Source organism: Salmo salar, chromosome 07 (assembly GCF_965601325.2).
Source record: "Salmo salar chromosome 07, fSalSal1, whole genome shotgun sequence".
Lineage (NCBI taxonomy): Eukaryota > Metazoa > Chordata > Actinopteri > Salmoniformes > Salmonidae > Salmo > Salmo salar.
In genome coordinates, this window is record NC_138297.1 from 1,790,369 (window position 1) to 1,804,976 (window position 14,608).

At 46.2% G+C, this 14,608-nt stretch overlaps 1 protein-coding gene across 3 annotated transcripts in view; it reads left to right on the forward strand.

Moving 5' to 3' along the window:
- eno3 (enolase 3, (beta, muscle)) overlaps positions 1 to 13,621 on the forward strand; it is a 37,025-nt gene extending 23,404 nt beyond the window's left edge. For all 3 annotated transcript variants that reach the window (XM_082977181.1, NM_001139721.1, XM_082977182.1), the window contains 3 exon segments: positions 9,440 to 9,564; positions 10,391 to 10,558; positions 13,337 to 13,621. In XM_082977181.1, the coding sequence (XP_082833307.1) occupies positions 9,440 to 9,564; positions 10,391 to 10,558; positions 13,337 to 13,406 (363 nt within the window). In that variant the 3' untranslated portion in view covers positions 13,407 to 13,621.
- Positions 13,622 to 14,608: the final 987 nt, after the last annotated feature.

The following is a 14,608-nucleotide window of genomic DNA, read 5'->3' on the forward strand; positions in this document are numbered from 1 at the left end:
TCCTATATCTATAGGGGGTCTAACTCTTTTGGTTCCTATATCTATAGGGGGTCTAACTCTGTGGGTTCCTATATCTATAGGGGGTCTAACTCTGTGGGTTCCTATATCTATAGGGGGTCTAACTCTGTGGGTTCCTATATCTATAGGGGGTCTAACTCTGTGGGTTCCTAGATCTATAGGGGGTCTAACTCTGTGGGTTCCTATATCTATAGGGGGTCTAACTCTGTGGGTTCCTATATCTATAGGGGGTCTAACTCTGTGGGTTCCTATATCTATAGGGGGTCTAACTCTGTGGGTTCCTATATCTATAGGGGGTCTAACTCTGTGGGTTCCTATATCTATAGGGGGTCTAACTCTGTGGGTTCCTATATCTATAGGGGGTCTAACTCTGTGGGTTCCTATATCTATAGGGGGTCTAACTCTGTGGGTTCCTATATCTATAGGGGGTCTAACTCTGTGGGTTCCTATATCTATAGGGGGGGTCTAACTCTGTGGGTTCCTATATCTATAGGGGGGGTCTAACTCTGTGGGTTCCTAGATCTATAGGGGGTCTAACTCTGTGGGTTCCTAGATCTATAGGGGGTCTAACTCTGTGGGTTCCTAGATCTATAGGGGGTCTAACTCTGTGGGTTCCTATATCTATAGGGGGTCTAACTCTGTGGGTTACTATATCTGTAGGGGGGGTCTAACTCTGTGGGTTCCTATATCTATAGGGGGTCTAACTCTGTGGGTTCCTATATCTATAGGGGGTCTAACTCTGTGGGTTCCTATATCTATAGGGGGTCTAACTCTGTGGGTTCCTATATCTATAGGGGGTCTAACTCTGTGGGTTCCTAGATCTATAGGGGGTCTAACTCTGTGGGTTCCTAGATCTATAGGGGGTCTAACTCTGTGGGTTCCTAGATCTATAGGCGGTCTAACTCTGTGGGTTCCTAGATCTATAGGGGGTCTAACTCTGTGGGTTCCTAGATCTATAGGGGGTCTAACTCTGTGGGTTCCTAGATCTATAGGGGGTCTAACTCTGTGGGTTCCTAGATCTATAGGGGGTCTAACTCTGTGGGTTCCTAGATCTATAGGGGGTCTAACTCTGTGGGTTCCTATATCTATAGGGGGTCTAACTCTGTGGGTTCCTATATCTATAGGGGGTCTAACTCTGTGGGTTCCTATATCTATAGGGGGTCTAACTCTGTGGGTTCCTATATCTATAGGGGGTCTAACTCTGTGGGTTCCTATATCTATAGGGGGTCTAACTCTGTGGGTTCCTATATCTATAGGGGGTCTAACTCTGTGGGTTCCTATATCTATAGGGGGGGTCTAACTCTGTGGGTTCCTATATCTATAGGGGGGGTCTAACTCTGTGGGTTCCTATATCTATAGGGGGGGTCTAACTCTGTGGGTTCCTATATCTATAGGGGGGGTCTAACTCTGTGGGTTCCTATATCTATAGGGGGGGTCTAACTCTGTGGGTTCCTATATCTATAGGGGGTCTAACTCTGTGGGTTCCTATATCTATAGGGAGTCTAACTCTGTGGGTTCCTATATCTATAGGGGGTCTAACTCTGTGGGTTCCTATATCTATAGGGGGTCTAACTCTGTGGGTTCCTATATCTATAGGGGGTCTAACTCTGTGGGTTCCTATATCTATAGGGGGGGTCTAACTCTGTGGGTTCCTATATCTATAGGGGGGGGGTCTAACTCTGTGGGTTCCTATATCTATAGGGGGGGGTCTAACTCTGTGGGTTCCTAGATCTATAGGGGGTCTAACTCTGTGGGTTCCTATATCTATAGGGGGTCTAACTCTGTGGGTTCCTATATCTATAGGGGGGGTCTAACTCTGTGGGTTCCTATATCTATAGGGGGTCTAACTCTGTGGGTTCCTATATCTATAGGGGGGGGTCTAACTCTGTGGGTTCCTATATCTATAGGGGGTCTAACTCTGTGGGTTCCTATATCTATAGGGGGTCTAACTCTGTGGGTTCCTATATCTATAGGGGGTCTAACTCTGTGGGTTCCTATATCTATAGGGGGTCTAACTCTGTGGGTTCCTATATCTATAGGGGGTCTAACTCTGTGGGTTCCTAGATCTATAGGGGGGGGGGTCTAACTCTGTGGGTTCCTAGATCTATAGGGGGTCTAACTCTGTGGGTTCCTATATCTATAGGGGGTCTAACTCTGTGGGTTCCTATATCTATAGGGGGGGGTCTAACTCTGTGGGTTCCTAGATCTATAGGGGGTCTAACTCTGTGGGTTCCTATATCTATAGGGGGTCTAACTCTGTGGGTTCCTATATCTATAGGGGGTCTAACTCTGTGGGTTCCTATATCTATAGGGTCTAACTCTGTGGGTTCCTATATCTATCGGGGGTCTAACTCTGTGGGTTCCTATATCTATAGGGGGTCTAACTCTGTGGGTTCCTATATCTATAGGGGGTCTAACTCTGTGGGTTCCTAGATCTATAGGGGGTCTAACTCTGTGGGTTCCTAGATCTATAGGGGGGGTCTAACTCTGTGGGTTCCTATATCTATAGGGGGTCTAACTCTGTGGGTTCCTATATCTATAGGGGGGGTCTAACTCTGTGGGTTCCTATATCTATAGGGGGTCTAACTCTGTGGGTTCCTAGATCTATAGGGGGGGGTCTAACTCTGTGGGTTCCTATATCTATAGGGGGTCTAACTCTGTGGGTTCCTAGATCTATAGGGGGGGGTCTAACTCTGTGGGTTCCTATATCTATAGGGGGGGGGTCTAACTCTGTGGGTTCCTAGATCTATAGGGGGTCTAACTCTGTGGGTTCCTATATCTATAGGGGGTCTAACTCTGTGGGTTCCTATATCTATAGGGGGCATGGGGTTCAGGCAAATGTTTGCAGTTTCTAGTATATTAACTGATCAATGGGCCCCACCACGGTCTGTAATTCGACCATCCTTACTACATGTTTAGCTGGCCGACGTGGCAATTTTCACATTAAAATCTTGGTGAACAAACCATTTTTAATTTTTTGATGCATGCCAGCTAAGTCACAACTCAAAACAATACATTAATTGCACTATAACGGTGACAAACGGTGCCCACAAGCTGTTAGGGCCTCTACATAAAGCCCACAAGCTGTTAGGGCCTCTACATAAAGCCCACAAGCTGTTAGGGCCTCTACATAAAGCCCACAAGCTGTTAGGGCCTCTACATAAAGCTGTTAGGGCCTCTACATTAAGCTGTTAGGGCCTCTACATAAAGCTGTTAGGGCCTCTACATAAAGCTGTTAGGGCCTCTACATAAAGCTGTTAGGGCCTCTACATAAAGCTGTTAGGGCCTCCATAAAGCTGTTAGGGCCTCCATAAAGCTGTTAGGGCCTCTACATAAAGCTGTTAGGGCCTCTACATAAAGCTGTTAGGGCCTCTACATAAAGCTGTTAGGGCCTCTACATAAAGCTGTTAGGGCCTCCATAAAGCTGTTAGGGCCTCTACATAAAGCTGTTAGGGCCTCTACATAAAGCTGTTAGGGCCTCTACATAAAGCTGTTAGGGTCTCTACATAGGGCCTCTACATAAAGCTGTTAGGGTCTCTACATAAAGCTGTTAGGGCCTCTACATAAAGCTGTTAGGGCCTCTACATAAAGCTGTTAGGGCCTCTACATAAAGCTGTTAGGGCCTCTACATAAAGCTGTTAGGGCCTCTACATAAAGCTGTTAGGGCCTCTACATAAAGCTGTTAGGGTCTCTACATAGGGCCTCTACATAAAGCTGTTAGGGTCTCTACATAAAGCTGTTAGGGCCTCTACATAAAGCTGTTAGGGCCTCCATAAAGCTGTTAGGGCCTCTACATAAAGCTGTTAGGGCCTCTACATTAAGCTGTTAGGGCCTCTACATAAAGCTGTTAGGGTCTCTACATAAAGCTGTTAGGGCCTCTACATAAAGCTGTTAGGGCCTCCATAAAGCTGTTAGGGCCTCTACATAAAGCTGTTAGGGCCTTTACATAAAGCTGTTAGGGCCTCTACATAAAGCTGTTAGGGTCTCTACATAAAGCTGTTAGGGCCTCTACATAAAGCTGTTAGGGCCTCTACATTAAGCTGTTAGGGCCTCTACATAAAGCTGTTAGGGCCTCCATAAAGCTGTTAGGGCCTCTACATAAAGCTGTTAGGGCCTCTACATAAAGCTGTTAGGGCCTCTACATAAAGCTGTTAGGGCCTCTACATTAAGCTGTTAGGGCCTCTACATAGGGCCTCCATAAAGCTGTTAGGGTCTCTACATAAAGCTGTTAGGGCCTCTACATAAAGCTGTTAGGGCCTCTACATAAAGCTGTTAGGGCCTCTACATAAAGCTGTTAGGGCCTCTACATAAAGCTGTTAGGGCCTCTACATAAAGCTGTTAGGGCCTCTACATTAAGCTGTTAGGGCCTCTACATAGGGCCTCCATAAAGCTGTTAGGGTCTCTACATAAAGCTGTTAGGGCCTCTACATAAAGCTGTTAGGGCCTCTACATAAAGCTGTTAGGGCCTCTACATAAAGCTGTTAGGGCCTCTACATAAAGCTGTTAGGGCCTCTACATAAAGCTGATAGGGCCTCTACATAAAGCTGTTAGGGCCTCTACATTAAGCTGTTAGGGTCTCTACATAAAGCTGTTAGGGCCTCTACATAAAGCTGTTAGGGCTTCTACATAGGGCCTCCATAAAGCTGTTAGGGTCTCTACATAAAGCTGTCCCAACAGCAGAGATTTCCTGTCAGCACCATGGAGGTGAATCCTTACCACAGCTACACCTGGCGATCAGCGGAGCCTTGTCTGGCAGCGAAACACTTCATTCAGCCTTTATTTCACCTTTATTTAACCAGTTGTGAACAAGTTCTCATTTACAACTGCGACCTGGCCAAGATAAAGCACAGCAGTGCGACACAAACAACAACAGAGTTACACATGGAGTAAACAACAACACAGAGTTACACATGGAGTAAACAACAACACAGAGTTACACATGGAGTAAACAACAACACAGAGTTACACATGGAGTAAACAACAACACAGAGTTACACATGGAGTAAACAACAACACAGAGTTACACATAAACAAACGTACAGACAATAACACAATAGAAAAGTCTATATACAGTGAGTGCAAATGAGGTAAGATAAGGGAGGTAAGGCAATAAATAGGCCATAGAGGCGAAATAATTACAATTTAGCAATTAAATACTGGAGTGGTAGATGTGCAGAAGATGAATGTGCAAGTAGAGATACTGGGGTGCAAAGGAGCAAGATAAATAAATACAGTATGGGGATGAGGAAGTTGGGTGGGCTATTTACAGATGGGCTATTTACAGATGGGCTATGTACAGATGGGCTATGTACAGATGGGCTATGTACAGATGGGCTATGTACAGGTATGTACTTGCTTAAACTAATATGGTTTCTACTGACTCCTTGTGGATTTGTGTAACTCGATAAAAAACACATTCTTCTTAATAATAACGAATACCGAAATGAGTTTTGATTTTTGAACCCAACAACATTATATAGTATCCCCTCTTCATGGACCCAACAACATTATATAGTATCCCCTCTTCATGGTTACAGACCCAACAACATTATATAGTATCCCCTCTTCATGGACCCAACAACATTATATAGTATCCCCTCTTCATGGTTACAGACCCAACAACATTATATAGTATCCCCTCTTCATGGTTACAGACCCAACAACATTATAGAGTATCCCCTCTTCATGGTTCTAGACCCAACAACATTATATAGTATCCCCTCTTCATGGTTACAGACCCAACAACATTATATAGTATCCCCTCTTCATGGACCCAACAACATTATATAGTATCCCCTCTTCATGGTTACAGACCCAACAACATTATATAGTATCCCCTCTTCATGGTTACAGACCCAACAACATTATATAGTATCCCCTCTTCATGGTTACAGACCCAACAACATTATAGAGTATCCCCTCTTCATGGTTCTAGACCCAACAACATTATATAGTATCCCCTCTTCATGGTTACAGACCCAACAACATTATATAGTATCCCCTCTTCATGGACCCAACAACATTATATAGTATCCCCTCTTCATGGTTACAGACCCAACAACATTATATAGTATCCCCTCTTCATGGTTACAGACCCAACAACATTATATAGTATCCCCTCTTCATGGTTACAGACCCAACAACATTATATAGTATCCCCTCTTCATGGTTCTAGACCCAACAACATTATATAGTATCCCCTCTTCATGGACCCAACAACATTATATAGTATCCCCTCTTCATGGTTACAGACCCAACAACATTATATAGTATCCCCTCTTCATGGACCCAACAACATTATATAGTATCCCCTCTTCATGGTTACAGACCCAACAACATTATATAGTATCCCCTCTTCATGGTTACAGACCCAACAACATTATAGAGTATCCCCTCTTCATGGTTCTAGACCCAACAACATTATATAGTATCCCCTCTTCATGGTTACAGACCCAACAACATTATATAGTATCCCCTCTTCATGGACCCAACAACATTATATAGTATCCCCTCTTCATGGTTACAGACCCAACAACATTATATAGTATCCCCTCTTCATGGTTACAGACCCAACAACATTATATAGTATCCCCTCTTCATGGTTACAGACCCAACAACATTATATAGTATCCCCTCTTCATGGACCCAACAACATTATATAGTATCCCCTCTTCATGGTTCTAGACCCAACAACATTATATAGTATCCCCTCTTCATGGTTCCAGACCCAGAAAAGCACATGAGCAAATTATAATACACAAAGTAAGCAAAACAATGAAATGCATCATTCCAACATTGCCTAAAATGATGAATGAGATACTAATGAGAGAGTCGTAGATAAGCAATATGAGATGTACAAACTATGGCATAAAGGAACGATGAGCGGATAAGAGGCAAGCCGTTAATGTGTAGTTGATATAACTATTTGTTCAGCACTTTTTGAAATGTACAGCAACAGAATTCAGAACATGGGCCGTTCTTACAGTGTTCTCCCTGTACACCAAGTCAGAACCATAGGATAAAATAAAAGGGGCATATAAGCAGACAATGAAAACTCTTACAATATTCAATGATGACATTTCTCTAGAACAGGCTGTAGGCTGCATTTGCAGCACCAAATCAGAACAGTAGGATAAGTTCAGAGGGGGAGAGAGACTAAATTATTAAGGTGAGGCATATGGGCTACTAACAGCTTACTACACAACATACACTTAGTATTACTTTCTTAGACATTGGTAAAGTTGGCTGGTGGACCATTCTTGATACACACTGGAAAACTGAGTGTGAAAAACCCAGCAGCATTGCAGTTCTTGACACACTCAAACCGGTGCACCTGGCACGTACCACCATACCCCGTTCACCTACCACCATCTCCGTTCACCTACCACCATAACCCGTTCACCTACCACCATACCCCGTTATCTATCACCATACCCCGTTCACCTACCACCATACCCCGTTCACCTACCACCATACCCCGTCTCACCTACCACCATACCCCGTTCACCTACCACCATACCCCCGTTCACCTACCACCATACCCTGTTCACCTACCACCATACCCCGTTCACCTACCACCATACCCCGTTCACCTACCACCATACCCCGTTCACCTACTCCCATACCCCGTTCACCTACCACCATACCCCGTTCACCTACCACCATACCCCGTTCACCTACTACCCCGTTCACCTACCACCATACCCCGTTCACCTACCACCATACCCCATTCACCTACCACCATACCCTGTTCACCTACCACCATACCCCGTTCACCTACCCCTACCCCGTTCACCTACCACCATACCCCGTTCACCTACCACCATACCCCGTTCACCTACCACCATACCCCATTCACCTACCACCATACCCCGTTCACCTACCACCATTCCCCCGTCACCTACCACCATACCCCGTTCACCTACACTATACCCCGTCACCTACCACCATACCCCGTTCACCTACCACCATACCCCGTTCACCTACCACCATACCCCGTTCACCTACCACCATACCCCATTCAGCTACCACCATACCCCGTTCACCTACCACCATACCCCGTTCACCTACCACCATACCCTGTTCACCTACCACCATACCCCGTTCACCTACTACCCCGTTCACCTACCACCATACCCCGTTCACCTACCACCATACCCCGTTCACCTACCACCATACCCCATTCACCTACCACCATACCCCGTTCACCTACCACCATTCCCCCGTCACCTACCACCATACCCCGTTCACCTACACTATACCCCGTCACCTACCACCATACCCCGTTCACCTACCACCATACCCCGTTCACCTACCACCATACCCCGTTCACCTACCACCATACCCCATTCAGCTACCACCATACCCCATTCACCTACCACCATACCCCGTTCACCTACCACCAAACCCAATTCACCTACCACCATACCCCGTTCACCTACCACCATACCCCGTTCACCTACTACCCCGTTCACCTACCACCATACCCCGTTCACCTACCACCATACCCCATTCACCTACCACCATACCCTGTTCACCTACCACCATACCCCGTTCACCTACTACCCCGTTCACCTACCACCATACCCCATTCAGCTACCACCATACCCCGTTCACCTACCACCATACCCCGTTCATCTACCACCATACCCCGTTCAGCTACCACCATACCCCATTCAGCTACCACCATACCCCGTTCAGTTACCACCATACCCCGTTCACCTACCACCATACCCCGTTCACCTACCACCATACCCCGTTCAGCTACCACCATACCCCGTTCACCTACCACCATACCCCGTTCACCTACCACCATACCCCGTTCAGCTACCACCATACCCCATTCAGCTACCACCATACCCCATTCAGCTACCACCATACCCCGTTCACCTACCACCATACCCCGTTCAGCTACCACCATACCCCATTCAGCTACCACCATACCCCATTCAGCTACCACCATACCCCATTCAGCTACCACCATACCCCATTCAGCTACCACCATACCCCGTTCACCTACCACCATACCCCGTTCACCTACCACCATACCCCGTTCAGCTACCACCATACCCCATTCAGCTACCACCATACCCCATTCAGCTACCACCATACCCCATTCAGCTACCACCATACCCCATTCAGCTACCACCATACCCCGTTCAAAGGCACTTCAATCGTGTGTCTTGTCCGTTCACCCTCTGAATGGCACACATACACAATCCATGTCTCAATTGTGTTGAGGCAACAAAAAAAAATCCTTCATTAACCTGTTTCCTCCGATTGATTAACAAACTGACGTCAATAAGAGATCATAGCTTTCACCTGGATTCACCTGGTCAGTCTATGTCATGGAAAGAGTAGGTGTTCATAATGTTTTGTACACTCAGTGTATATGTTAACCGATCTGTATGTTATTCTACAGGTGGTGGGTGATGATCTGACCGTGACCAACCCCAAGCGTATCCAGCAGGCCGTGGAGAAGAAGGCCTGTAACTGCCTGCTCCTCAAGGTCAACCAGATCGGCTCCGTCACAGAGTCCATCAAGGCGTAAGTATAGGGCCCCCTCGCAGAGCTGCACTACAGGGACTAGGCTACAGGGCCCCCTTGCAGTGCTGGATCACAGGAACTAGGCTACAGGGCTCCCTCGCAGAGCTGCACTACAGGGACTAGGCTACAGGGCCCCCTTGCAGAGCTGCATCACAGGGACGAGGCTACAGGGCCCCCTTGCAGAGCTGCATCATAGGGACTAGGCTACAGGGCTCCTGTTGGAGCTGCAACACAGGGACCATATTACAGGGCCCCCTGCTGGAGCTGCGCTACAGGCACTATATTACAGGGCCCCCTGCTGGAGCTGCACTACAGGCACCATATTACACGGCCCCCTGCTGGAGCTGCGCTACAGGCACTATATTACAGGGCCCCCTGCTGGAGCTGCGCTACAGGCACTATATTACAGGGCCCCCTGCTGGAGCTGCGCTACAGGGACTATATTACAGGGCTAAATTGACCATCTCTTATGTGTAACAGGTGTAGTAGCGACTAAGCTTCTCATTATATAGTATTAGTTCATTTTTTGCTTTGAGATTTCTTTCCATTATGAAAAGTACTTTAGAAGTTTAAACAATGATTTTGTATTATTATTATTACAGGTGTAAACTGGCCCAGTCTAATGGATGGTATCTATTCTCTGTGTATAACAGGTGTAAACTGGCCCAGTCTAATGGATGGTATCTATTCTCTGTGTGTAACAGGTGTAAACTGGCCCAGTCTAATGGATGGGGTGTGATGGTATCTATTCTCTGTGTATAACAGGTGTAAACTGGCCCAGTCTAACGGATGGGGTGTGATGGTATCTATTCTCTGTGTATAACAGGTGTAAACTGGCCCAGTCTAACGGATGGGGTGTGATGGTGTCTCATCGTTCCGGAGAGACAGAGGATACCTTCATCGCTGACCTGGTGGTCGGACTCTGCACTGGACAGATCAAGACTGGTGCCCCCTGTAGATCAGAGCGTCTGGCCAAATACAACCAGCTGATGAGGTCAGTTACACCAACCCTAGTTAACCCTAGTTAATACCATACTGACCCCTACAGGAATACACCTGCTACTGCACCCTGACTCAGTTAATATACTGTAGCCTTATGGTAGACTGACCCCTACAGGAATACACCTGCTACTGCACCCTGACTCAGTTAATATACTGCAGCCTTATGGTACACTGACCCCTACAGGAATACACCTGCTACTGCACCCTGACTCAGTTCATATACTGTAGCCTTACAATACACTGACCCCTACAGGAATACACCTGCTACTGCAGCCGGACTCAGTTAATATACTGTAGCCTTACAATACACTGACCCCTACAGGAATACCCCGGCTACTGCAGCCTGACTCAGTTAATAATGTTAGGCTGACCCCTACAGGAATACACCTGCTACTGCAGCCTTATGGTAGACTGACCCCTACAGGAGTACACCTGCTACTGCAGTTAATATACTGTAGCCTTACAATACACTGACCCCTACAGGAATACCCCGGCTACTGCAGCCTGACTCAGTTAATAATGTTAGGCTGACCCCTACAGGAATACACCTGCTACTGCAGCCTTATGGTAGACTGACCCCTACAGGAATACACCTGCTACTGCAGCCGGACTCAGTTAATAATGTTATACTGACCCCTACAGGAATACACTAGCTACTGTAGCCTTATGGTAGACTGACCCCTACAGGAATACACCTGCTACTGCAGCCTTATGGTAGACTGACCCCTACAGGAATACACTAGCTACTGCAGCCTTATGGTAGACTGACCCCTACAGGAATACACCTGCTACTGCAGCCTTATGGTAGACTGACCCCTACAGGAATACACCTGCTACTGCAGTTAATATACTGTAGCCTTACAATACACTGGCCCCTACAGGAATACACCTGCTACTGCAGTTAATATACTGCAGCCTTATGGTACACTGACCCCTACAGGAATACACCTGCTACTGCAGTTAATATACTGTAGCCTTACAATACACTGGCCCCTACAGGAATACACTAGCTACTGCAGCCTTATGGTAGACTGACCCCTACAGGAATACACTAGCTACTGTAGCCTTATGGTAGACTGACCCCTACAGGAATACACCTGCTACTGCACCCGGACTCAGTTAATAATGTTATACTGACCCCTACAGGAATACACTAGCTACTGCAGCCTTATGGTAGACTGACCCCTACAGGAATACACTAGCTACTGCAGCCTTATGGTAGACTGACCCCTACAGGAATACACCTGCTACTGCAGCCTTATGGTAGACTGACCCCTACAGGAATACACCTGCTACTGCAGCCTTATGGTAGACTGACCCCTACAGGAATACACCTGCTACTGCAGCCTTATGGTAGACTGACCCCTACAGGAATACACCTGCTACTGCAGCCTTATGGTAGACTGACCCCTACAGGAATACACCTGCTACTGCAGCCTTATGGTAGACTGACCCCTACAGGAATACACCTGCTACTGCAGTTAATATACTGTAGCCTTACAATACACTGACCCCTACAGGAATACACCTGCTACTGCAGTTAATATACTGTAGCCTTACAATACACTGACCCCTACAGGAATACACTAGCTACTGCACCCTGACTCAGTTAATAATGTTATACTGACCCCTACAGGAATACACTAGCTACTGTAGCCTTACAATACACTGACCCCTACAGGAATACACTAGCTACTGTAGCCTTATGGTAGACTGACCCCTACAGGAATACACTAGCTACTGCAGCCTTATGGTAGACTGACCCCTACAGGAATACACTAGCTACTGCAGCCTTATGGTAGACTGACCCCTACAGGAATACACCTGCTACTGCAGCCTTATGGTAGACTGACCCCTACAGGAATACACCTGCTACTGCAGCCTTATGGTAGACTGACCCCTACAGGAATACACCTGCTACTGCAGCCTTATGGTAGACTGACCCCTACAGGAATACACCTGCTACTGCAGCCTTATGGTAGACTGACCCCTACAGGAATACACCTGCTACTGCAGCCTTATGGTAGACTGACCCCTACAGGAATACACCTGCTACTGCAGTTAATATACTGTAGCCTTACAATACACTGACCCCTACAGGAATACACCTGCTACTGCAGTTAATATACTGTAGCCTTACAATACACTGACCCCTACAGGAATACACTAGCTACTGCACCCTGACTCAGTTAATAATGTTATACTGACCCCTACAGGAATACACTAGCTACTGTAGCCTTACAATACACTGACCCCTACAGGAATACACTAGCTACTGCAGCCTGACTGACTTTATACTAAGTTACTACTGTAGTGTATACCAGTCTACCATAAGGCTGCAGTAGCTAGAGTATTCCTGTAGGGGTCAGTCTACCATAAGGCTGCAGTAGCAGGTGTATTCCTGTAGGGGTCAGTCTACCATAAGGCTGCAGTAGCTAGAGTATTCCTGTAGGGGTCAGTCTACCATAAGGCTGCAGTAGCTAGAGTATTCCTGTAGGGGTCAGTCTACCATAAGGCTGCAGTAGCTAGAGTATTCCTGTAGGGGTCAGTATAACATTATTAACTGAGTCCGGGTGCAGTAGCTAGAGTATTCCTGTAGGGGTCAGTATACCATAAGGCTGCAGTAGCTAGTGTATTCCTGTAGGGGTCAGTCTAGTATATATATATATATATACACACCAGATGTGTTCAAATCAAACTGCTGGAAAAGATTTTCTGTTGCAAAGATGAAGGATCCTGACCTTTAACCCCTGACTTCTATGTCCTTCAGGATTGAAGAGGAGCTTGGAGCCAAGGCCAAGTTCGCAGGCAAGGACTACCGTCACCCCAAAATCAACTAAACCCTCCATCACGGCTGACTGTCTACCCTCCTCTTGGGGTCAGGGGTCAGAAGAAGACGAAATTCCACTTTTTATGTTTTTATCTTCGGCCCTTTCATCCCTCCTTTCATCCCTCCTTTCATCCCTCCTTTCATCCCTCCCGCACCTCCCGGCCTCCCCTGTTACGAGAGACTGTTTTGACGTAACGTGAGAAATAAAACAAATCTAAATTTAAAGCGGTGCTCTCCTGTCCTTGTGTTCTGCTGCTCTGATCAACAACAATGACTATTTCTGTGTGTAAATGGTTCCAATTGGCTCTTACAAAACCCCACGCCCCTCCTCTCCACGGAACTATTCCCCAGCTCGTTGATGTAAATGTTTTCTCCGTCAAATTACCGGGTTAAATATTTAAAAAATAAAATAAAACAAATGAAGTGATCTATATAGACATATGATCTACTACTATATAGACCAGGGTCCATCACCACTACATATGATCTACTACTATATAGACCAGGGTCCATCACCACTACATATGATCTACAATATAGACCAGGGTCCATCACCACTACATGTGATCTGCTACTATATAGACCAGGGACCATCACCACTACATATGATCTATAACTATATAGACCAGGGTCCATCACCACTTCATATGATCTACTACTATATAGACCAGGGTCCATCACCACTACATATGATCTACTACTATATAGACCAGGGTCCATCACCACTACATATGATCTACTACTATATAGACCAGGGTCCATCACCACTACATATGATCTACTACTATATAGACCAGGGTCCATCACCACTACATATGATCTACTACTATATAGACCAGGGTCCATCACCACTACATATGATCTACTACTATATAGACCAGGGTCCATCACCACTACATATGATCTATAACTATATAGACCAGGGTCCATCACCACTACATATGATCTACTACTATATAGACCAGGGTCCATCACCACTACATATGATCTACTACTATATAGACCAGGGTCCATCACCACTACATATGATCTACTACTATATAGACCAGGGTCCATCACCACTACATATGATCTACTACTATATAGACCAGGGTCCATCACCACTATATATGATCTACTACTATATAGACCAGGGTCCATCACCACTACATATGATCTACTATATAGACCAGGGTCCATCACCACTACATATGATCTACTACTATATAGACC